Source organism: Callorhinus ursinus, unplaced genomic scaffold (genome assembly GCF_003265705.2).
Source record: "Callorhinus ursinus isolate GAN/ISIS: 27379988/994484 unplaced genomic scaffold, GSC_fseal_2.0 scaffold17, whole genome shotgun sequence".
NCBI classification, from domain to species: Eukaryota; Metazoa; Chordata; class Mammalia; order Carnivora; family Otariidae; genus Callorhinus; species Callorhinus ursinus.
Window position 1 is genome coordinate 25,567,006 of NW_027397079.1, and position 26,264 is coordinate 25,593,269.

Consider the following 26,264-nt stretch of genomic DNA (forward strand, 5'->3'; position numbering starts at 1 on the left):
GACAAGTGTCCCCTAAGGCTGGTGGGGGCAATAACATAACCCCAAGTTGAGAACCGTTGGCATAAAATAAATAGTTGATTGGTACTGTTTTAATATATTGCTAAATTTTCATAGAACTATCAGGCTATTCTAAAAGTAAGTGAAAAGAGTGTTTCTTTTTCCAATCTGCCAGGAAAACATAACAAATGTATCATTAGGTATGATGCTTACCTTTCAAATTATTATTATTATTAAGAGACATGGAAAAGCAAAAAATGTATATTTCTTCATGTGAAGATTAGCAAAAAGTGCCAACATACAGATTTCTAAACAGGGAAGTAAATATAAATAGACATAAGAGAGACAGACTATCAAAATTTTTCATAATATGGTTCTAAATGTGAAACCTGGCTGAAATGACCACATCACATTAATTTATAGTTACAGTTCCTAAAAATACATGGTGTGTTTCCACCTAAGGAAACATTTTTCTTCAGAAGATGGCAACCAGGTGTGTTGCATTTCTTCTGCCGACAAGTCGTGAGACTTCTGTTGAAAGCCAAGAGAGACTTAGAGCATTTCCCAGGCGCAGGAAAGCCAGGCAGTCTCCCCCTGCCCACAATGGTGCCCCACGGGCACAGCCTGGACGTGGGGAGCCTTGCAGACTAAAACTGATGTCAACCAACAAAAAGAACAAAGAATACACTTCTCTGATGTCGCCGCAATTTCTTGTTCTTTAGGTAGAATGACCAACCCCGAAACTTTCTTTCCACTCAAGATTCAAAGCATTGTAATGAGTTGCTTGGTGTAACAGGAATCCCTCCTCTTCATGTTGAGGCCCCAAATGGACTTAACAGTGGCTGTCGTAGAGCAGGTTTTCATGGCAACCGTCTCCTACCAGTCCTAAGGACTTTCACGGCTGTGGCATCCAGGCCTGCATCCCCTCGCTAAGCAGAGATAGAGTCCCCATCTAAGGTCAAATAGGGCGAGTCCTCATTTCCTTCAGGAGAGAGCAAATAGTCTTACTCTGTATTTTTATCTGACAATCAGTTTTGTATCTAGTCAATTTTATGTAGGATCCCCTTGCTTTGACGAAGCTCACTGGAGTCAAATAGATTAATCTTTTAAGTGTATTGGAGCAAATGATTTGCTGTGCAGAAGATTTTCCTCTTTGCGAAAGAAATTGCTGCAACTTTCCCTAGCGTATTTAAATAGGACTAACGTACTCGGTTTCAGAATTACGTGCATTGCGTAAGAGAGCCTTACCTGTGTCTATTTCAGGCATGGGGTTTTGTTGTTTCTTTTCATTTGTGGCCTGTGTGTTTGTATGGGCACGCTTGCTGGGAAAATAGCAACATATTCCCTAGACTTCTGAACAATCTTTGGCATTAAGAGAGCTGAGTGGCATTGTAAAAACAACGCAGTCTGGGACCGGGTGGGGCCATCTTCCCTGGTGCCTTATGCATCATTGAGCGGTAGGTTGCATGACACAGCCTGCAGGTGACATTCAGTGCATCAGTTTTATAATGTCCTGCTAATAAAGGACACACTAGCAACCTAAAGCAGGTAATATGACTTCTAAAGTTCTACTTCACATTGGAAAAATCTGGCTTCACTTCAATATAACCAAGTACAAAATATTCCAATGAGTAAAATTCCCTTAATGCTTTCTTACTCATAAGTAAAAGCACTGGGAATGAGTCATCGGAGAGAATACAATACCAACTGGAGGCCTTGACTAGTTATCACAATCCCATGTACCACCATCAAGTACCTTTGAGATTAGTCCAGGAATCCAGTTGAAATATTTTTATTTTTTATTTATTTTTTTTAAAGATTTTATTTATTTATTTGAGAGAGAGAGAATGAGAGAGAGCATGAGAGGGAAGAGGATCAGAGGGAGAAGCAGACTCCCTGCTGAGCAGGGAGCCCGATGCGGGACTCGATCCCGGGACTCCAGGATCATGACCTGAGCCGAAGGCAGTTGCTTAACCAACTGAGCCACCCAGGCGCCCCAGTTGAAATATTTTTAATAAAAATTAGATCACATGAATCACATAGACATTTCTACAAAGAATGCACATTGAGTTGTGAGAAGGGCCTCCACCATGTAATGTCATTCTCAAGGTGAAGAGCGAACGTGTGGCCAGAGGCTGCCTTACCTCCTATGGAGATGATAGCATCCAAGCCCTGGTCCCTAAAGGGGAGCTGAAGGTTGTCACATACCATGACTTCACATCCTCTGCTCCTGGCAATCTCTACCAATGGCCCACAGTAGTCACAGCCCAGGGTGTATACCTGGCTGTTCACTTTAAGATACTTTCCAGTCCCACAACCTGTAAGAGAAAAACCTGTGTTACGCGTTGCCCTTTCTGGGAAAGTAGAACGCACAGTTTTTCTTACAAGCAATAGAAATAACTTTGTATTAACGAACCGAGACCAGTAACAGCATGGCATGAAGGTATTCACAAAAGCCAAAGAAAAATCTCCAGAGGGCACCTACAGGTTTTCACTTATAGGAGGAGAGGGAGAGGAATTGGGAAAAAGAAATTATATTTGTCAAACATTTAATGAGGTCATGCCTATAGGGGTGAGCACGCTAGTGCCACCTAAGACTGTTAGCTGGCTCATGGCAGGAGAGGGGGTTTCCTAGACCCCGGGAGTGATGCTCAGTCCTTTATAAAAGCTACCTTCACATACATATTTCATTATGCAAAGGTCTGTCTGTGATGGCATTTATTCTCATATTATCTCTCCAGACATTTTTTAAAGGTTTTATTTATTTATTTATTTATTTATTTATTTATTTATTTATTTATTTATTTGACAAGGAGAGAGAGAGCACAAGTAGGGGGAGTGGCCAGGCAGAGGCAGAGGGAGAAGCAGGCTCCCCACGGAGCAGGGAGCCTGATGTAGGACTCAATCCCAGGACCCTGAGATCATGACCTGAGCCAAAGGCAGACACTTAACCAACTGAGCCACGAGGCGCCCCTCTCCCCAGACATTCTTACCACTCGCTGGCTGTGTAAAACAAACTACTGCCCACCATTTTTCATTGGATATAAATAAAAGAATGTATACAATAGAACATGCTTTTCAAAAATGTTGAATTTGAATGAAAAGGGAATTTCAGTATCTTTTCATCCAATCTATTGTCAGTTCTAAGTTTTAAATGATCTCTGTTGACTCAGTATGCAACTCTTAGAATTATTTTCTTAAACAGACCATTTTTGACATTCATTTTCTGGTGGTAGAGACCCAAAGAATTCAATATTTACACAACCCAAAGATCTAGATCAATCAGATCTGATACTACAATGAAGAAGGAAGTAATAGGAGTGAGTAACCGTCTTGAAACAAAACCTTCTAGAATCTGGTACCTAGTATTATATTTGCCCAGACATAGCAGCTAATTCCTTTTCCAGAAATATTTAAAGATATCATTAGAGCTGATATTTGTGCTTACTGGCAGTAGCTCTAGATTTTTCTCCCTGAAAAAAATATCTACCACTAATCAAGGACGTTTAGTTGGCTGCTTCGGAAATATGTCACAATGCTCTAATAACTCCCTCTTAATAGGCCATTCAAAATTATATGAGACACTAAAAGCATAATTAAAGTTCATCGATGCCAGCTGAGACAGTGGCAAGTCTGTGAATAAAAAAATAAGATTTCCAGTGTGATTATTTCAATGTAAGTGACTGGGGTCTTAGAAATATTTTAGATCTCACAGCCCTGGTTCCCAATACTTACGAGAAAAAGAAACCAATATTTGAGGGGAGTTATGGGGAAAATAGGAATCACAAAGTATTTTAAAATGGCAGTACTGAATATTTCAAAGATGATGGTCATAGTTGAAGAAAAAATAGTCTTGCAAATCCGTTTGCTTTTTTTATTTTAATTGGCTCAGGGGATACCTTTAGAAAAATGGAAAATTACCATAGAGAGGCGAATAAGAACAGGTTCATGATAGACTGCTGGTTATAGGGGGTGGGGGGGTGGGAGGGATGGGTGAAACAGGCAAAGGGGATCCAGAGCACACTTATCGTGATGAGCACTGAGCAGTGTACAGAATGTTTGAATCACTACATTGTGCACCTGAAACTAATATAACACTGTCCATTAATGATGCTGGAATTTAAAAAGTAAAAAACAAGAAAGAAGAACAGGTTTGTGGACCATTCGAGCTAGAGGGAGGTGTTCAGAGGGCATCTGGCAGTACTGAAACCACTTGGGCCTTTTCAAATCTCAGCATCTCCTGAAAGGCTTTCAGGGCCCATGGCACCCTTGATTTATCCCATATTCATTATTTTTAAGGTTTTATTTTTTTGTCAGAGAAAGAGCACAAGCAGGGGGAGGGGCAAAGGGAGAGGGAGAAGCAGACTCCCTGCTGAGCAGGGAGCTGGACATGGGGCTCCATCCCAGGGCCCTGAGATCCTGACCTGAGCCGGAGGCAGACGCTTAACTGATTGAGCCACCCAGGCCATCCCAATCCCATATTCATTCCTGATGACATTCCGTTTTAAGGATAGTGGTGGATCTCCCAAGTATGATGCCATTATTTATTTTCCAGCTGCGTACACTAAGATGCTAAAGAGGGGCAGATTTTATCCTAATGAGGAGATGGGGAACACTGCCAAGCCTTGTGACCCCGTTATCTTAAATGTGCAAGAAGCCTATCAGAACATTTTGATATTGCAGCAAGCTCCAGCACGCAACACTCGTGCTGCTTTACAAAATTGCATTAAAGGATAACCTCTCGTAGTACTGAAGCGAGCAAACAAAGTGTCTGTAGGCTTCCATTCCCTCTTTTTTCCATTCTGCACCACACTCAGAGAAGAAAACAGATACTTGCCCCAATTCCACAAAATGTTCTGGTGCACGGTGGGCAAGTGTTTGCTAGAAATAATTAATCTGTTTCCTCTCAAGTTTGTAGGAATGACATTTTTTAAATTAAGTTTTTGTTTTGTTGCTAAAACCGTTATCTGAAAGAGAATTCTCTTTTCCCATGGGAAAGAGAAGAATGTATAGCCTATTTATTTCCCATTTTATATACATTTCTTGAAACCAGAGATGAAGGGATATGTTTTATTCTGTAGGCATATAATGTGCCCACCACAAAGCAGAGGTTCTACATTTCCATTGATTCAGTGAAGGAATGGTAAATAGAGAATGACTTGCAAATCAAATCTGACCACAGAGACTGGGAACAAGTACATACAGTGAAGAGGCAAAGGGAATCTTAATTATTGAAAAGTTCATTTTTATTATGTATGCAAAAATGCAATTTTCAATACTAGTGGGACAGACAGTTGTCTCTGATGTTGGGTAAAAAGGTAACCTTGCCCAAAAAGAATCAGGCTCTGGTCTTTTTCCTGATTTCTAAACTAATCTAAATAAAGCTCTCAAACCCCAGAACACCCTCCATGCCCCATCTAATGTCCTTAGTGACTAGCCCATCTTAGGTAATGGCATTGCCACGACTGCACAGAGCCTAGTATTTCCTGAGAGACTTGGGATTTCTGCTGTCTTTAAATCATCCAAGTTCTTTTCACTTAGGCTATAGTTCCTGCTCACTTAATTCTTGATACCCGCCCTGAAGACTTAGTTGCCATCAGGAACCCTTCATCCACACCTCAGCAAATCAGCTCAATTGGAGAATGGGGTGAGGTGGTTAATAAAATTTTAATCAACTGAAAGTTGCACCACTTAAATAGTGAAAACAGCCTAGGAAATTACTGTATGGGCAACTGGAACCCAATTACCTCCAAATGTTTATTACTTATGCAAAGTTTTACTCGTAATTAACTATAAATTGCTAATCTAATAACTAGTCAGTTGCCAACGTAATAATTGATTTTAGCGACGTGGAAAAACTGGAAAGAAAAAAATATTTCCTTTTGGAGATAGTCATATTATCCTACTTTCTTTTTTTTTTTAAGATTTTATTTATTTATTTGTCGGAGAGAGAGAGCACAAGCAGGGGAAGCTGCAGGCAGAGGGAGAAGCAGGCTCCGCACTGAGCAGGGAGACTGATGTGGGGCTCCATCCCAGGACCCTGGGATCATGACCTGAGCTGAAGGCAGCCGCTTAACTGAACCACCCAGGCGCCCCTATCCTACTTTCTTTTCTTCTAATCTCCTTGGGCTTCTTTCTTTTCTTTTCATTTATTTTTTCTTTAACTTCATTTTTATTTTAAAATCTATCTCTTGGGGTGCCTGGGTGGCTTAGTTGAGCATCCAACTCTTGGTTTCAGCTCAGGTCATGATCTCAGGGGATCGAGCCCCCCATTCGGCTCCATGCTGGGCTTGGAGTCTGCTTGGGATTCTATCTCTGCCCTTCTTCCTGCTCTCAATCTCTTTCTCCCTAGACTATCTCTCTCTCTAAAATAAATAAAATATTGGGACGCCTGGGTGGCTCAGTCGGTTAAGCGTCTGCCTTCGGCTCAGGTCATGATCCCAGGGCCCTGGGATCGAGTCCCGCTCAGGCTCCTTGCTGAGCAGGGAGCCTGCTTCTCCCTCTGCCGGCAGCTCCCCCTGCTTGTACCCTTGCTCACTCTCTCTCACCCATGCTCTCTCTCTAACAAATAAATAAAATCTTTAAAAAAAATAAAATATTTTTAAAAAAACCCTCTCTCTCATTGTGTAATCAAAATAGTACCATTCATTTATTGAGTAGTTAAAAAAATGTAAAAGCACAAAATTCGGAAGATACAAATGGGTAAAACAAATATTTACTAGGTAAAATTATGGAGTTGCACAGGGGTATCTAAAGAATATTATTTGCGCCATAATTTGTAGGAGCAAGATCGAGCAGACGACATGTATCTGTTAATACGGTGCTATTATCAGAGAATGCTATGCAGGTTTTAATACGACGCAGCTCTATAAGCACACACATGGGATGATCAGAACATATGAAAGGAAACAAAAGCTAGGTTTGTATAGCATACCACCATTTGGGTAATCAAAAAAGGACAATCCACCCATATGTACACATATGTAAATGCTTATACTTGAAATATCTCAAGATGATACAAAAAGCTAATTGCTTCCGGCCTGGGTTACTTGGTGCCGCAGGGCTGGGATGGCATCTTTTTCACTATATACCCTTTGGTACCTTTGTTACTGAGCCATGTAAGTACATCAGCCAGGAAAACAATTTTAAGCAAGTGGTAGTCCTCCTTTTTTTAATTTTCTGTTCGTATCCTTTCCTCATTTTTTTTTTAATTTTGGTCCTATTCTTTTGTACTGACTTTAAAGAATGCCCTGTAGATTCAGAAAATTATCCAGTTTTCTATCAGATAAATTGCAGATATTTTTACTTAATTTTTGTTTTTTGACTTCATTTATATATTTGTCTAGATTTTTACCTTGTAGAATTTTTTATATGGCCAAAGATATCCATATAGTCGATCTTCTTTACTCACAGGTTCCATATTTGCACGTTCACCTACGTGATAAAATCTGTGCCCCCCACGTCAATACTCAAGCACTTGCACAGTGGTTCACCGACAAGCCTGCTTATATATAGAGAGAGAGCAGCAAAAATTTGGAAAAATTTGAGTTGCCTGAGGTGTCTGGCCAGTGTCTTGTTTTGGTTCTCATCCTATCAACAAGTGCTCTTTCTGTGGTCTATTTATTTAGTGCCACAATTTTGTGCTTTGTGTCAGTGACTTCACGGTTTAGGATGGTCCCTGACCATGGAATTCAAGTGCTATGAAGGGTTCCTAAGCCCAAGATGGCTCTAACGAGCCTTATGGACAAAATATATGTGTTCAATAAATTATGTTCAGGCATGAGTTATATAGTGTGTTGGCCTTGAGTTTAATGTTAAAGAATCCATACTGTATCATCATAATGTGTCTTCAAATAGACAGAAGCATGAAACAAGGTTAGGTATTGATCAGTTGACCAAAATGTTGTGACCAGAGGCTCACAGGAACCTGATCCTACATTTCCTCTAGGGGCAGTAATTCAGTATTCATGAAGTCAGTGTTCATGGCAATTTTATCAATTTAACATAGGTACTGTGAATAATGACAACTGTATTGTCTTTTATGATTTCTGACTTTCCTTGGTGTTACACATAGAAGGGGCTTTTGCCTCTGAGGATATTTTTAAAAATAATCTAGTTGTCAATCATCTAGTCCTTTAACAATTTCATTTTCTCATATTTAAATCTTTGCTTCATTTGGAATTTTGGGGGTAAGGTATGAGAAAGTAGCATATAATTATACTGTTGTCCCAAAGCCACTAATGGAATGGTTCCTTTTCTTCCTAACTGATTTTAAGATTCTGGCACTTTGCTGACATCGAGGGTGGTAAGAGTTCCAAACTCACTGTATCTTCTGAAACTGCAGTTAATTTTTAAAAGTCGACACGATATAGTTTTCAAAGTCTCTCCGTTTCTATATGGCATGCATCCCTTTCCCAGATTCCACCCTGCTCATACCACCTTTAATATGCTAAAAGCCATGGATACACATCTGTTTCTCTTACTAATATTTAGAGTAAATGTTTAGAGTAAATGTCAAATCAGATGGAATTGGTAACTGCAGATTTATGACTCTCCTGGGCACAGTCTGCACGCAGTTGCTGGAAAGCAGTTTTAGGTGGGCATGCCTCAAGTGGGAATCCTACCATGTCTTAAACCTTAGTCTTAGATCTGCTGGGTTGTGGTTTACCACTTCTTGCTTCAGAAAGATACTGAGCCAAAGTCCTCCAGGCAAATCAGTGATTACGAAGATATGATCTAATTAAAGAAAGGCTCTAATAATGAAAGACCTACAGAATAGTTAAGGGAAAAGGATCTATGAGACTAATAAGAGGTTACGGGACCTCTTGTGTAATCCCACAATTCTGACTCTTCTGTAGAAGAAGGCAAGAGAGCCAGTCAAGGTGAGCCACCGAATGTTATTTACAAATGTGAATGTTTCCAAGTTTTAAATGGTCAGTTTCACCCACAGTCATCTCAGTCATGATTTATTCATTCCATGTCAGGTCGATTTTGTTGGAGGATGTGCGTGCGCGGAGGCTCTCGAAAAGGTCACCATTGTGTGAATGTAGATTTCAAAAAGTTTCCTACTTTCTGACTTGGTGAATTTCTGCTCTAAGGTTGAGTAGTCTAGGTACTGGCAGGCCAAGGACACAATTTCAGACTTCTGGTTAGAACAGAAATGTGAGATGCATCTGAAAAGGAAAGGCACAAGAGAATATATTTCAGACTACGGGGCACAAGCCCGGGTTACCTATGTCAGCGATGAGGCTGCCAGGCTTCTGCTCCTGGAGGAACTGGCGGACCCGAGGCCAGGCTTTGCTCTGCAGGTCACTGAAGTAAGGTGCCGTGCTCTCATACACATCATGCACATGTTGCTTCTCCAGCTGGGCAGCTTCATGATCCATCCTGGGAACGGGGCCACCCCAAGAAATGCAGGTCAGAGTACGCACCAGAGATACTGATGGAGGATGCGGGTTTCCTAAAATCGGGGACCTACGACCGTCAAAGTTGTACTGTTTTTTCACTCTCTTTTGCACTGCGAACGACAAAACCTGCAGTGTAACCCCACCATAATTGTCCAAAGGCTAGCAAATGCAGAGTTTTTACCTGCAGAGCTTCGGAAAATAATGGTTTGGAAATGAGCCAGCCACCCTAAGTTCCTGTGCAAGATCAACTCTTCATTTTGGAAGCATATATAAAAGGCTTACCAAATGGTTCACTCTGGATAAAATTATTCTATCTAATGCTAAATATGTTTTTAAAATTTTATAACAGGTAGCTCATCAATCCAGTCTTAAAGCCCTATTGATTCTACCTTTTTTTTTTTTTTAACAGGTCTTTGAAATTTATTGTAGTCACATAGGGAAAAAGTCAGGTTTAATGTTTTTGTATTCCAACCATTTATCTATTTCCATACTAATTCTGCTTTAGAAGAGGTGCTCATCTCCTGCGTGAATTACTTCCACAGTCTGTTAACAGGTTTTTTGTTTTTGTCTTTTGCCCCTCAACCGCTTTCCTTCACTTAACGCCACAACTATTTTTCTAAAACATAAATCCAGTTGTGTTGCTTTCCATCTCAAACTTCTTCACAGGCAATTTATAGCTTGTTCAATCAAGTTCAGGTGTCTTAGTGGGGCTTACAAGGCTCTTTCTGATCTGGCCTTAACTTACCTCTTGAAGCGATTTCTCACCACCCTTCCCCAGCATCAGATGAGCTGTATTACTCAGTGTACCTTGGTTTCTCAGATGCGACACGTTCTCTCCCTGATCCAGGGGCCTGAACAGATGCTGTGCTTTACCTGGCTAACTTCGTTCATTGTTGACATGCACATCACCTCTTCCAGAAAGCCTTGTCTGACCTTTCATGCAGGATTAGGCAATCAGGAGTGGAAAAATATAAGAGCAGTCTGAGAGGCCTCTGCTGTGTTGGGTTTAATCTTTTCATTATTCTCTTGAGGCATGTGAGTGAAGAGCATCCCAGGGAAGTGGCCAGGGGCTCAGCTTGTGGCTTTTTACCAATCAATATCAAAGTATTTTCAATGATTTGAGAGCATCAGCTAGTTTGGTGCGGCCCTTTGTACTCCTGTGCATCCCATGCATACCTCTACAGATACAAAGGGCTATAATATTTTATTCGATATTTTCCTCTAGCACCAACTGGAAAATCTTAGAGATCAAGGGCTTGTCTTATTTAACGCTGAATCCCCTGGAGTTTGCACACAGCAGACCGTCAATAAAGGAACAAACAAACATAACCAGAATGGAATCTAATCATGACCACAGAAGGCGGCATTGGCTTTGGGAGAAGAGGGAGTGACCGTGGGGCGTGTGGGAAGAGAGGGACCTACACTCACAAGCTTGCAGATGAGAGAGCGACAGGAGAAGGGCCCAGGCTCTAGACGGCCCAGGCTCTAGACAGCCCCTGCGTCCCGCTTCCCACCCTTCATCCTCTTACACCCCCACCCTGGGAAGTAGGAAGCACTTGAATAAGATGGTGTCTCATTAGGAACTACAAAGTACCTTCCCTTCTTACTCCCCTTTGCATTTAAGAAATATCTTGTGGAGAGATACTTTGAGACTACATAAATATCCTGTTTCTCAGAGTCTCATCCACCAATTTTAGCACCCTACCCATGGGTGATTCTTGCCCAAAACAGTACCATAATCATCACCAAATGATGATATTCTAATTCCATCATTCCTTCTATTGCAAGGAAGAGCTTCTCAGGATTTACTCTTACGAAAACAAATTAGCAGTAGACTCTCCTTAATTACCATGGACCTGCCCACAGCCCCTGCAAAAAAATCTGGCAAACTCCTAACAGTACAAATCTCATTTGTGAGGCCTGACAAAACTTCCACCCAAACTGAAACAGCTTATGTTGCACCCTCAACTGGAATTTACAAAGTAAACATATGGCTGCCTGTAACTGCCTACACACCAGAAAAGCCCAAACGCCGAGTGCTTTTCTTTTTAATCAAAATCTCCCTAGACTCAAGTCTCTTTAACACTTTTTCCCCCTCATGGAATCAAATTAGGCAATGCAATTTTGAGGAACCCTAGAACAAATACATTTTACTTTCTTGTACTTGCACATGTCAAGTGGCAATCAGCATAAACTCGATTATCTTCAATCTGGCTCCAACTACAAGCTCAGAATTTGTAGTACCTGAACAGTACCCCTTGGAGACCTTCCTCTAAGTCCTCTCCCAAATTGCTTGGCCTCTACTGTAAACAAAGACCTATTTTAAAGTGTGTGAACAACAGAACTCCACTTTGTTTTTATTGCATTTTAAGTTAAGATTATATACTGCAGAATAAAGAGCTGACTGTGAACCTGATTTGTAGAGTTGGGGCTCTCCGATGTGACATTTTTAACACTGGATTTAAATTTCCTGCAATATTTTCCAGATGAATGTTATACAAATAGGCAAATTCCTTGTGAATTAGGTAATGTGATTAAGCTAGTGAGATCAGTACTAAAATAAGAGCACAGGGTTCAAGGTGAGCCTGGGGATATAGGGTTTGGTTTAGCCAGGCTTCTTAACCTGTGTGCTGTCAAATTTTAGGCCCTTGTAGCTAGCTGATGCCTTGTTGGTGAGTCATGAGAGAAGGTAAAATAATCTGGAAGGTAAGGAGAAGTCAGAAGAAGTAGTGCACTGAAAATTCAAAGAACTAATTTGGGTTTTACTTTATTTTTTTTATTTTATTTTTTTAAAGATTTTATTTACTTATTTGAGAGAGAGAGAATGAGAGATAGAGAGCACGAGAGGGAAGAGGGTCAGAGGGAGAAGCAGACTCCCCGCTGAGCAGGGAGCCCGATGCGGGACTCGATCCAGGGACTCCAGGATCATGACCTGAGCTGAAGGCAGTCGCTTAACCAACTGAGCCACCCAGGCGCCCTGGGTTTTACTTTAAATGCAATGGAAAGTAGAAAGTAGTTTTCAGTTGGTAGATGGGGGGGGGGCTGGGTAACATAATTGGACTTACAATTTTAAAAGATCGCCCTAGGCATATCTAATTCTAATTAGACTAGAGTAGCTATTGTTTTTATTTGTCCCACCAAGTGCACCATCCCCCTTATTCTGATAATTCATATCTTGTCCTCCCTGGAGGGGCATGTGACCCAGGCCTGGCCAATCATGGTATCGTATCCCGGACACAATCATTGGTCCAAGGTAGGCAGGTGATACCAGGTGAGCCAATTAGAGTCCTTTCTGGAGAGATCTCCATGTGGAACTAAAGAACCAGTGGCCTTGGGGCATCTGGGCGGCTCCATCCGTTAAGCATCCAGCTCTTGGTTTCAGCTCAGGTCATGATCTCAGGGTTGGGAGATCAAGCCCCCAGTGTGAAGCCTACTTAAGATTCTCTCTCTGGGCCACCTGGGTGGCTCAGTCATTAAGCATCTGCCTTCAGCTCAGGTCGTGATCCCAGGGTCCTGGGATCGAGCCCCGCATCAGGCTCCCTGCTTGGCGGGAAACCGTCTTCTCCCTCTGCCACTCCCCCTGCTGGTGTTCCCTCTCTCACTGTGTCTGTCAAATAAATAAAATCTTTAAAAAAAAAAAAAAAAGATTCTCTCTCCCCCTCTGGCCCTCCCTGCTCCACCTCACTCACACACACATACTCTCTCTCAAAATAAAAATAAAACAAAAAAACAAAAAAACAAAAAAACCCAGTGGTCTTGTCCCTGGCATCACAGAGCTAGAGAGATGTGAAGGTCAGGCTGCCAGTGACTATGTTTCCCCCACGTGGAAAAGAGCTGTCTTCATGTAGAAGAAGAGAATGAAGTCAGGCAAAGCAAACAGATGAGAGACAAACATGGGAGAGAATAAACACGGGAAGCATAAAGTCCTGGTTCTACTCCCTGAGACTTTGGTTCTTGCAGTCCTGGGGGCTACTCCTTATCCTACCCACCTCGGAGTCTGTCAGTTCCCCTTTGTACTTACACTGGTTGGGTTTCTGACCTGACCCCCGCAAGAGCCCTCTCTAATCCAGCCTTACTTCTTATACTAAGAGCTTTGGGTTTTGCTCTATGGCTAGCCTATATTCCTTGGAAAATGGAAGCGAGGAGAGAAAGTGGTAGGAAACTAACAAGAGAGGTCAGTGGCTTGATGTGTTTCCCAGGGAGAGAGGAACAAAAAGAAGGATATCAGCAATTCTTCTAGCAACTGGGTCATCATTAAGAAGTCACAAATACTTGGTTGTCCCGTTCGGAGCATGTGATTAGGGTAACACTTCTCCACCCAACTTCATTCAGGCAAAGCCTGGATTTTGACCATTAAATATGATCAGAAAAGGTGTGAATTATGTCTGGGCAGAAGCTTTAGGAGCCAGCATACTGTAGCTCCAGTACCGTTGTCCATGTCTCTGCAAAATCATGGAACCAGCAGTGTAGGTCCCTGATGCACAGACAGCATGGGTGTTTTAAGCCAAAATAAAGGGAATAAACAGCTCACCTAAGAAATGTTGAATAGGTAATGAAAAAGTAAAAACTATCAGTTATATTCTATTAGAAGATACCTTGTTACTATGTGAGTGTGTCTAAATTTTTTCCTTCATAAATATTAACATTTTCCTTTTTACTATAGATGTAACAAAATTGGGAGAAAACTGAATATAGTACTGTATCCCATCTTTTAAAACTTAATATTGTGAGCCAAGAAGTGACTTTTGCCTGTGGTTTTCTCCAGACTTCTCAAATAAATGTAATTTCCTTCATCCCTAAATTCCACAGGACCTGAAATGTTTCATAGTCTACAAAGTATTATAATGACTTAAGTAATTCTACCAGATTCTGAACTCTAAAGAAACAACATTAAATATACATCTTTGGTTAGCCCATAGTATCTAGCACAGTCTTAAATAGGTCTAACCATGTTTAATGAATAAATGAAAAATGAAACTCCAGGCAAATAAACAATATTTTTAAATCATTTTATTTTTAACAGTTTAGGTATAATTGATGTATAACAAACTGCACATTTGTAATGTGTGCAATTTGATAAGTTTTATACATATGCATGTGGGGAGCCACAAGACAATTATGATAAAGAATGAAGCCATCACCTGCAAAGTTTCCTATGTCCCTCTATAAGCCATCCCTCTGACCTTTCAGTCTTTCTTCATGCTGTGTTTCTGGACAAAGAAACAGGGACAGATAGGTGCACACTGAGACAACACCCACAATTTCAAATGCAACTTTGAAATTTGAAATGAGTATAAAAAATGAATTACTTTTAATGATCATTGTAAAACTATATGCCTATCACACACATTTATAAAGAGTAAAAACATTCAGAGGAGCTGAAAAGGTTTCCCAAGAAAAGATATTCCTAGTATCTCATCAAGGAGATGAGACACTGCACTTGACCCACACAGAACTCTGAGAGGCCTTGTTTTGTCCCCTGGAGTGGCTCCTTGTCCCCAGGGAGGAGTCACCATAGCTGCATATTCTCAGGACAGTTCCTTTCATAACCAGCCCTAGAAAGGCAGCTCAGAAACTGGGATAATAGGCTCGAAGCTCATGGCCCTGTCACCAGAAGGGATTTGTCTTTTGTTTGTGATGGGAACTTCTGTTATATTTTACCCTGAGTTTCTTTCTGCACCATTATTCTCTCTACAGTCAGTCCTCCACATTTTGGCTCAATGGAAAACATACTCATTTGTTTTCTTATTTAATTCTGTCTCCAGGTACCTACCAATGACATTTCTAAATTAAACTCTCTTGCTATTAGGTAAAACAGTAGAGCTTTTAGAGGAAAAAGACAGCTTCTATATAACCTTGAGGTGGGTTAGGATTTCTTCAACAGGTCCTAGAAAGAACTAACCGTAAAAGGGCAAATAAGTAAATTAGACTATATTAAAATTAAGACATCACAGGGCACCTGGGTGGCTCAGTCGGTTAAGCGTCTGACTCGTGGTTTCGGCTCAGGTCATGATGTCAGGGTCATGAGATCGAGCCCTGCATCAGGCTCTGTGCTGGTTGTAGAGCCTGCTTAAGATTCTCTCTCTCTCTCTCTCTCTCTCTCTCTCTCTCTCTCCCTCTGCCCCTCCTGTCACCCCACCCCCCGCCGCTTACACTCTTCTCTCTCTCTCATTCTCTCAAATACATAAATAAAATCTTTAAAAATAAAAAAATAAAATAAAATTAAGACATCAGTAGGAGAGTGAAAATTCAACCCATAGGATGTAAAAAGATAGTCACAGTACATACATCTGACTAAGGATTTGTATCCAGAATATAAAGAATTCTTCCATATCATTAAGCAAGAGACAAACATCCCAATATAAAAATGGGCAAAAAAAACCCACAGAACTTCACCGTGGGCAGGAGATGAACAGGAAACACATGAAAAGGTGCCCATCTTCGTTCATATCAGGCAACTGCAGATTAAAACCACAGTGTGATGCCACCATCCATGCGAGAGAACAGCTAACAGGAAAAAGACAGAAGATACCAGATGTTGGTGAGAACATGGAGCTGCCAGAATTAGAATATGCTGCTAGTAGAAGTGTAAATTGCATCAGCCTGTTTGGAAGACTTTTGGCAAGTGACAACTAAAGCCAAACATATGCATATCCTGTGGCCCAGAAATTCTACTCTTTATGTATGTGTATATGTATCCAAAAGAAATGCTCACATAAATTCACCAAAAGACAGTCCAGAATTTCCACAGTAGCATTCTGCAAAACAGCACAAACCTGGAAACCATGCATTATGTCTGTCGTCAATAGAAGAATCAAAGAAATTGCCATGGATTCATACAACGAAAATACTGTAGAGTAATAAGAATGAAAAGTCTGCGACTATATGCAATGAGATGGTTCAGTCTCCTAAATATAATGTGAAAAGAGAAAGACACAAAAGAATACGGAGTATAGGATTCCATTTGTGTAAAGTGCAAAAACAGGTAAATCTGTGCCATTAGAAGTGGAATCATGGCAACCTCGGGGTATAGGAATTGCAAAGGAGTGGGGGGGGCACTGTCCTGGGGTGTGGGTAATATTCTATTTCTTGATCTGGGTTCTGGTTACACAAGTGTGCTTATTTTGTGAAAATTCATCTAAGTGTACACATATATACTTCCCTATAGATTTCAATGTAAGAAAATCCTTTTACTTTCAGACAATTGTCTTACTATGAACTTTAAAGCATTTTTAAAACTCAAAGCTGAGCAGAATATCCTTTCTCAGCCCTGTCCTGCCATTGCCAGGAAGAATGAATGTCATTCATTTGGTGCCTTCTAGGGGACACCTAGAAACTGGAGATCACTAGGGTCAAAGATGAGTTAGGGTACCATGTTGATGCAATAGTCCCATGAAATTAGATTATGTAATAATATATACAGAAACTGTTGAGAGAGTTCTTAGCTCAGATGAAATTTAACTGAGGATTTCCTCTCCTCTTTTCCTTGGAATAAAACTGTAAGACTTTAAAGAACATAAAAATGACCTGAACAAATAGAGATAAACCCAATGCTTGGGACGTGGACCCAACCACTGTGACTTCAACAACCACACATTTAACAATTCTGATTCACAAATAACCCTTAAGGACATGGTCTAGGGAAATTAACTGAGGATTTCTTATTAATTTAAATAAGATAATGTCTCATGCCAGATTATCCAGTAACCAGTGAAGAATAAAGTCCATTTGCTCTCAGTAAAGATGTCCTATCAGGGCAGTGTCTAATTGGTCTGCTACAAGAAAAGAAACTCACTTTACCAACCCTAGATTCATGTGTTTACTAAATACTGAATAGCTTTACCTAAATATTCAATGTGAAATTAAGGATGAATTATGTTAGCTCCAGCCTCCAAGTAGCAGAGCTACAATGATATATGAGGATTATGGATCTCAGTAAATGGATGGGAACAGAAATTATGTAAAGAATCCAGGAGAGATGCTGCCTTATCCTTAGCTTTCTAACAGCATGTGGGTCCAATTCTTACTTACCATCATTCTCTCACTACCTTGTTGTTCTATTGTTACTGTTACTCATTAAGACAATTCTCAGACACTTCAGTGCCTTGTTAGAAATGATCGGACAAACTGAAATTTCCTGATTTATTACTGCTATGTTGGTCAGCTGGAATGTTTAGCCAGCTGTTTATATGGCTCTCTGCAAGAGCACTTACTGGAAAAACCTGCTGAGCTTATGGGAGAATAAAATCTTTCGGAACGATTTCACAATATTTATAAGCCATAGAACCAAGGAAACAGCAATTTGGAGCCTAATTGATAGGAGGGCAGTTAATCACTTGAACAACACGGATGTAATAGAAGAAACAGGGCTCCCCAAAAAACAAAGAAGGAGCCAAAAATATGTGCCAATATGGTTTTTCTTTTCTTTTCAATATTTTATTTAATTATTTGAGAGAGAGAGAGACAGCAAGGGGAAGAGCAGAGGGAAAGGGACAAGCAGACTCCACGCTGAGCATGGAGCCTGACGCTGGGGGCTCAATCCCATGACCCTGTGATCATGACCTGAGCTGAAATCAAGAGTCAGATGCTTAACCGACTGAGCCACCCAGGTGTCCCTACAGTTTTTCTTTTTAAAGGTGCAAAATGGAATGATAAAGAAAAGGGGAAAGGCACTAGGGGAAGAGAAAAGAAGGAGAAGAAAAAGGAAAACAAATATATATTGAATGATTATCATGTGCTTCTTATATGTTAATGCAAAAGAAGCAAGACACGGGAAGTGGGAAAAGTAGATAAAGATCTAAGAGTTCCAATTTCATAGGGATAAAAATAAAGAAGAGATAAAATATATAATTGTATGTTTTTATTAATTTTGTATCTATTCCAATTAGGGCTCAGAACTAGATATTTACATTCTGATATTGTTCATAGAATGTATTAATATTAATCATTAATGGAAATCAGAGTGGGACAACTTGTAACTACAAGAGAGATTCGCTTGAACCTTTGTATTAAAAAATTAAAATTCAAAATAATGCCAAAAAGCTTAAAAGCTCTTGCTCTAGAAGTCTAGAATTGTAGTATGCTGGAGTTTAATGTATTATGTTCATTTCCAGTGTGATTGGAAATTGTTAAAAAGGAAATTGTGAGCCCTGCTTGTATGTAAGATAACACATCTCCAAATGAATGCATGAGAAATTGGGATCATCACCTTAGAACTCAATTAAATTGCATTTATAAGAAGTATCTATTCAAAGACTGACGAAAGCTGGGCAAGCCAGTGTGTTTCTTAAAGCCCTTTGGGGGCACCTGGGTGGCACAGTTGGTTAAGCAACCAACTCTTGGTTTTGGCTCAGGTTGTGATCTCAGGGTCATGAGATCAAGTCCCACATTGGGCTCTGCGCTCAGTGCAGAGTCTGCTTGAGATTCTCTCTCTCTGCCCTCCTGCTTGTGCTCGTGCTCTCTCTCTCTCTCTCTCTCAAATAAATTTTTTTTAAGCCCTATTAACCTGCCTTTCAGGGAGAGTAGCAAACTTGGAAATTCTATCACAGATAAGGCATAGAAATCAAATAAATCACTTCAGGTCTCCCGATGTGTTTGAAGATCTGACTGCTACAAAACGAAGGGAAGGAGAGAGGGAGGGAGAAAAGACACTAATGTGTGGACCCCAAAGCATGAAGGCATGAAGGTATTTGCTGGGGGTAATTTCTGGTTCATATCTGTTTGTTTGTCTTAAACCATAAGACTTTAGTTTGAAAGAGCAGAGGGTCTGCCAAAGGTAGTTGTGAAAAAATTATTTGGGAAACCTGAGATTCTGCAAAATATCTGATCTCTCCCCAAGCCTGAGGCCATACACTTTATGACCATTATCTATATTCCCAGACATTTTAGAAATTAAATACTATTTATTTATTTGTGAGAGAGCGTGTGCGTGGGGGGGGGGGCAGGGAAGAGAGAATCCCAAGCAGACTCCCTACTCAGCATGAAGTCCCACATGGGGCTTGATTCCAGGTCCTTGACATCATGACCTGAGCTGAAATCATGAGTCAAATGCTTAACTGACTGAGCCACCCAAGCGCCCCAGAGATTAAATACTTTTTTAAAATTTCTGCTTATCTGATCTTCCTTTGAGGAACTGCCCCTGTCTCAGACTCCAAGTGACGCCGGGGCCTGCCAGTCACATAGGCCAAGGGGTGGACACGTGATCCAATCTAGGACAGTCTCTCTCCCCTGGGAAACTGGTAAGAGGTAGTTGGAACGCAGTCACTAATGGCACGACCCTAAAGGAAAGATCCTCAGGTTTCTTCCAAGTGTTGCCTTTCCTGAGGTTTGGTGTGTAGCTCTTCTGTCAGCGACTTAGTACACTCCCAACAACTCCGTCCTTCATGCCCGACGAAGAGTTTGTTTTGACGTTTGCTGCCCACGGACTTTATTACAGACTTGGATGGGTCTTCGCAACCACGGCACTCACCTCGGGGGGTGCCACAGTGGACAAGTCGCGCTGTGGCTGCCACAGTTCCCCAAGAGGACTTGCCACAAATAGACGACGAAAGGACCCTTGTTGGAGCCCAGTGGTACTAGAGCATGCTGGGATGGCAGCATCATGTGGGACCCAGCGCTAGCCTAAGAGATCAGAGCTGTGGTACTACCACTGCCATCTCTGCTGTCTCTCCGCCTTTCCTTTTGCACTGCCACAACCTAGTATCGGAGCTGCTTCTGCAGCCTTCCGGTCTCTCTGTCCTCCTTGCCTTCCTCCCACCCCCCACATCTCATATCCACAAGGCTGGGAGTTTGCCCCACCCCTCCTTTAATCATGACTTGCTGGAGACACTGAACGTTTCCATGGTAAAAAGTGGCTTGCAGGGACCACACAGTATACGTGTTACTCCCGGCTTGATGGCTGCAGCTTGTCGTTTTCCCTCCATGAACCCAAGAAAAGCAATTTAGAATCTCTGTTTCATGTCAATTCTGGATAATTTTCCAGATAATGGATAAGGGCCATTTAATAGGGTTGAAAGCCCTTCAGGGGTCTCTATTCTCTGCAGGAAGAAGCTTGTACTCCTCGGTCTGGCATTCAAAGCCCTCCACAACCTGGTCCCAGCCTGTCTTCCCAGACTTCTATCTTGGAGCCACCATATCTCAAATTCTCAGCTTCCACCTGAAGACCTCTCCTCACCCTTCCCTGCGCGGGACTCGTACAGCTCCTCATTCAGGGCTTCACTAAAGCCAACAGACTGTCCTCTGTCACCTGAAATGCTCTATCACCTTCCCCTTCCAAAATCTCACCTGGCCTTCGAAGTCCAGCAAGCTTTGTCCTCCTCCATAAAGACTTCACGGAGAGCCACAGATGTAAACCAGCCTTCCCACTCTTTCTGTATCCAGCATATGTATTATCTCTATCACTCCTGGGACATTTCTCCTGATCCCATCTTGAATTCTCAACTTTGTGTATGTGCCTAATGAGACTAGAAGTCCCTGGAAGCAGGAACTGGACTAGGACCTTCCTTTGTCTTAGGACAGTGCTGAACACAGGGCAGTCACTCAATATTTAACCAGAACCAGGGCATCAGTGAGCCCTTTCCTTAGCTCCTTCCGCAGGACAACAGTACTTTACTCCAGACAAACCGGTCCTCAAGTCTTTGGTCAGAAATCATAAAGGCCCTGCTGGGGACCAACAGGAAGCAGGGCTAGGACCGAGCTTTTTCCCAGTTGTGTTTCCTATTTCATGACTTTCTGCCCCGGCAGAGGCTGTTTCACGCATGGACCCTAGGCATGCAGAAGTCACGTTTTTGTAACTAAAAGTAAATATAAGCATTGCAAACGGTTCTCCCATTATAAATGCCACAGAAGACACAATATTAAAAAAGAGAACATAAAACTCTGCTTTAAATTTTAAAGACCTGCTCAAATTGCAATTCTAACATAACGATACAAGTTGGTCATGATAGTTCAAAGACTTAATTATAAAATACCTAGGTTTTGGGATTTTTTGCCTTTTAATCCACGATCCTTCAAACTTAACATCTACATATTTCAAGTCCAGATGATACTGCAAACTTTTGTAGGATAACAGTTATCATTTAACAATGCTCTTTCCTAGAAAAGCATTTTGTTCCCTAAAAAATACTAAGTACATTCTTGGAATTTTCACTCACCCTCTACAACTATTTTCAAATTCTTTTTACCACCTTGTACAAAAATAAACTCCAACTTACTTTATATCACATTATCATAAATTTAAAATTATAGCGATGGGGACTAATGAGGTTTGCCCAGCGCCCCAAAATCCTCATGTTATTTGAATTGCAGTAAGAGCTAAAAGGTACTAACCTGAGTCATCTTGTGATTACAGGAAAATTACTTCTTGCCTTTGTGAAGCATGGCAGTTTCTACCCTCAGAGAGTGACAGTTTTGGCTCATGACTTTGTCAGTGTGTAACGTAAATGAAAAGCCGTCGAGTGAAATCAAATAGCGAGGTCCTTCACGCGATGAAGCACTTTGCATGAGTCTCTGAAGGGAACACAGGCTCTATTCGGAAAAACACAAATACTAAACGTCATTTTGCAAAATACAAATATTGAACCAGCGACAGCCCAGGTTGACCTCTTGACCCATGCATAAATTACCCGGAGAAGAAGGGATTAGAAAGAACTGGGACTATGTGGACAATGCCAGAAATATAAGGGGTGTTTCTGAATTAATTCCTAAGCTTTCCTTTTTTTTTTTTCAAAGATTTTATTTTGATATCTGACAGAGAGAGACATGGTGAGAGAGGGAACACAAGCAGGGGGAGTGGGAGAGGGAGAAGCAGGCTTCCCACAGAGCAGGGAGCCCGATGTGGGGCTCGATCCCAGGACCCTGGGATCATGACCTGAGCCGAAGGCAGAGGCTTAACGACTGAGCCACCCAGGTGCCCCTAATTCCTAAGCTTTCTATAAAATATACAGTACTTTCTCCCACAATTACATTGAATGATCTCATCTTGTTCCTAGAAAAATTACAAGCCTTGAGAGTCAACTCTGAATCCCATGGTCTAAGGAAATGTATACTATTTAAGACAATGTTACCAAACTGCATTAAATTATTCCAGTACAATATAACTGCTCAATATTTGCACATCTCTTTGAGAAATACTCCTACTTATTCTTCATTGTTCACATTTATTTTCTTTTCTCATCATACAGTGGGTCTGTCAGGAAACCCAACAGAAGACTCTTAGTTACTTTTGGAAAAGAAAAAAAAAAAAAGATGGACCTTGTATGCCAAAAAGCACTTTGTAATGTAGAAATCTTGGGGTATAAAATGAGGTCTGGAGGGATGCCTTGTGTGGTAGGAAAAGCCAGTTCTGTAATACAGTGGGACCTGATTCCTTCTCTGTAAATAAAGCAAATGGACTTTAATCTAGATCAAGTTCTCAGCCATGTTCCCTAGTCTTCGTTTTCTTTTCACGTACACCTCACTACCACAAACTGCACCTCCATTATAGACAGTGATTCTCAGGATGGTGGGGTGGCATGCACGTGGCTTCCCCCAACTTCCCCCTGTGCTCCACACCACCCCAGTCTTGGTCCCTATCTAAGAATCACTGATCTGGGGGTGCTTTGGAAAGCTTTATTTTGGGTCCTCAGAATATGCCTATACATTTACACCTCAGTCATCTCTCCATCGTATCAGGTATATGATCTGCACCACTGAGAGCCCCAAGGGTTGACTTTTTAGGAAAAACATTTAAGAAGGGTCTTGAAAGAGCTATTTGTCAAAGGATCTCATCTTTACTCATGCAGTTTTAGAGCCTGCCTTTATCATAAACGAGATGATGTTTGTTTACTGAGCCCTCATGCTAGTCCTGAAAAGAAATGCTCTCTACTTGGATCCACACTTGCATGCCCTGACCTAGGCACTCAGGTCAGTGCCAACTTGGCTATGCACCTTTCCTTCAGGCATTAGTGCCTAAATGTATTAACCTTCTCCAGTATGCCCCTGAAGATGAGTCCATAATAGTAGCCAATGAAAGGAATTATAGACAGTGCAGAAGGCATCTGTGAGCTACCTGGATGGGAGCAGGGGTGGGGAAGCTTTTCTGTATGCCAAAATCATACCTTCAACACCTATACATATAATTGACTTTCCTTATGTTTACTAAATTATGATCCAAATTTGTCCCCATTGAAAATGTGTGAATCATTTTATCTTCTCCAAGAAGCTGTTGGGCAAAGACAAAAGAGGATAGTATCTATCTTTTAAAAATGTTGAATTCAGATGAGTCCTTTTACCATATTAGCCCTATATCTCTGGAAAGTTAGTAGTAAAAAAAAATGTATTTTCTGCACAGCAAAGGAAACAATCAACAAAACTAAAAGGCAACTTATGGAATGGGAGGAGATATTTGCAAATGGCATATCCAATGAAGAGTATCCAAAATATATAAAGAACTTACAGAACTCAACACCCCAGAAACAAATAGTCCAATTAAAAATGGGCTAAAGACATGAACAGACACGTCTCCAAAGAAGACATACAGGTGGCCAACAGACACATGAAAAGATGCTCAACATCCACTCATCAGGGAAATGCAAATCAAAACTACAATGAGATATCACCTGACACCTGTCAGAATGGCTAAAATCAACAACACAGGAGACAACAGGTGTTGAGGATGATGTGGAGAAGAAGGAACCTTCTTACACTGTTGGTGGGAATCCAAACTGGTGCAGCCACTATGGAAAAGAGTATGGAGGTTCCTCAAAAAGCGAAAAATAGAGCTACCCTGTGTTCCAATAATCACACTACTGGCTATTTACCAAAAACAAAACAAAACAAAAACAAAAACAAAAACAAAAAACACCAAAACACTAATTCAAAGGGATACATGTACCCCAATGTTTATAGCAGCATTATTTACAATAGCCAAGATATAGAAGCCACCCAAGTGTCCACTGATTAATGAATGGATAAAGAAGAGGTGGTGTATATATATCTATATCTATATATATATATATATATATATATATATATAAAGGAATATTATTAAGCCATAAAAAATAACAAAACCTTACCATTTGCAACAACATGGATGGAGTTAGTATAATGCCAAGTGCAATAAGTCAGTCAGAGAAAGACACCATAGGATTTCACTGGTACGTGGAATTTAAGAAACAAAACAAATGAGCAAAGGGGGAAAAAGAGAGAGAGACAAACCAAGAAACAGACTCTTAACTATAGAGAACAAACTGATGGTTACCAGAGGGGAGGTGGGTGGGGGGATAAGTTAAATAGGTGACAGGGATTAAGGAGTGCACTTGTCATGATGAGCACTGGGTGATATATGGAATTCTTGAATCACTATATTGTACACCTGAAATTAATGTAACACTGTATGATAACTATACTGGAATTAAATTTTAAAAAATCTCCTTTGGCAATAGTGTAGGCTCATATTGCCCAGCCAGGTTCACAATGAAGATAGAGAAAGAACCCAGTTAAATATTTTAGGTATGATATTAGGCATGTAAGGCCAAACATAAGGGATATTAAGGAGAAAGGATCAAATTAATAGGACTGGGGAACAGATGAAGAGCACGCTGAAGAGGAAGCAGTAATAATAATAATGCTGACATTGTTAAGGTTTACCACCACCATCTGAAAACCAAGTGGGAGAGATAATGAAGGCAAACAAAATGAAACTTTGGTAATGACTATATGTAAGCCAATGAACCATTGTTTGGAATACATGTGAATCTATCAAAGAAGGTTACTTAAGATTTATGCGTCTGCAGGAAATAGGATATAAGAAGGACTGGATGTTGGTAACTGACTCTGAATTGCCATGATCAGTAACAGGTTATATTTCATGTACTGGCATGGGCTGTTTGTACATACCCCTTACGGCCTCTGATTGCAGTCTTTTCCAGGTAGGAACAATGTAGCTTATGATGGCTGCATTTTTGCTGGGTGTTGCAATTTACACAGTGCTCAATAAAGGTCTATTGTATAAATATGTGTAGAAAGGAATAGAAGAATAAAAACGATGGCCCTTCAGATGGTGCTAAGGTCCACCATCAGAGGGAATAATCAGAGGGAGGGTGCTGGATATATTGTTTCCATCGTGTCTGGAAGACAACAAAGTAAAATGAATATGAAGCTCCAGAGCACCTGCGGGACTAAAGATCATTTCAAAACCATTATCCCACGATTTCAAAACCATTATCCCACGTCTTGGCAGTTAGGGCCATGGGAGTGGATTAAACCAAAAGAAATTATGCAGAGTTAAGAAAAGGAATGAGGTTAGAACACCAAGGATCCCTAATATTTAACCCTCGTACATGTTTGTATCAGAGGAAAGGTTAGCCATGTGCTGCTATTATAGCTCCACCATAATTAAATTTAATGCAAGAAACACTGACTGCGTCCCTACTAGGCAACAGTTGTTTTGGTAGCTATGAGAGGAGCAGAACATGGGTGGTCCTTCCTCTCAAGAAGCTACAGGCTGCTACAAGAGTAGCACAGAACAACCACTGAATGACAATACTAGGAAGCAAGCACATGATTTATTGATAAAAAATATGGACAACGAGCAATATTAGCTTTTATAATTTGGAGTGACACTTTGAGTATTATTCCCTCTACGTAATGAGGCAAGTGAAACAGTATGCTCTTCTAATTAATATTCCCTACCCTATACAGAAAAGCCCTTAATGATACACCAGAGAGATTACAGAAGAAATGGTAGAAAAAGGAACAATGGCATTTCTTTTTTTTCCCTTTAAATTTTATTTATTGTTATGTTAATCACCATACATTACATCATTGGTTTTTGATGTAGTGTTCCATGATTCATTCTTTGTGTATAACACCCAGTGCTCC

General features: G+C 40.8%; 1 protein-coding gene across 8 annotated transcripts in view; it reads right to left on the reverse strand.

The window, feature by feature from the left end:
• Positions 1-26,264, reverse strand: part of TRMT9B (tRNA methyltransferase 9B (putative)) — a 60,821-nt gene that overhangs the window by 6,895 nt on the left and 27,662 nt on the right. For 7 of the 8 annotated variants that reach the window (XM_073902381.1, XM_073902383.1, XM_073902385.1 and 4 more), the window contains 3 exons: positions 21,732-21,929; positions 9,230-9,384; positions 2,142-2,315 (listed from right to left, as the gene is read on the reverse strand). In XM_073902381.1, coding sequence (XP_073758482.1) covers positions 2,142-2,315; positions 9,230-9,383 — 328 coding nt within the window. In that variant the 5' untranslated portion in view covers position 9,384; positions 21,732-21,929. Of the gene's footprint in view, positions 1-2,141; positions 2,316-9,229; positions 9,385-21,731; positions 21,930-26,264 lie in introns of those variants that run through there. The other variant, XM_073902386.1, reaches the window with a different exon arrangement.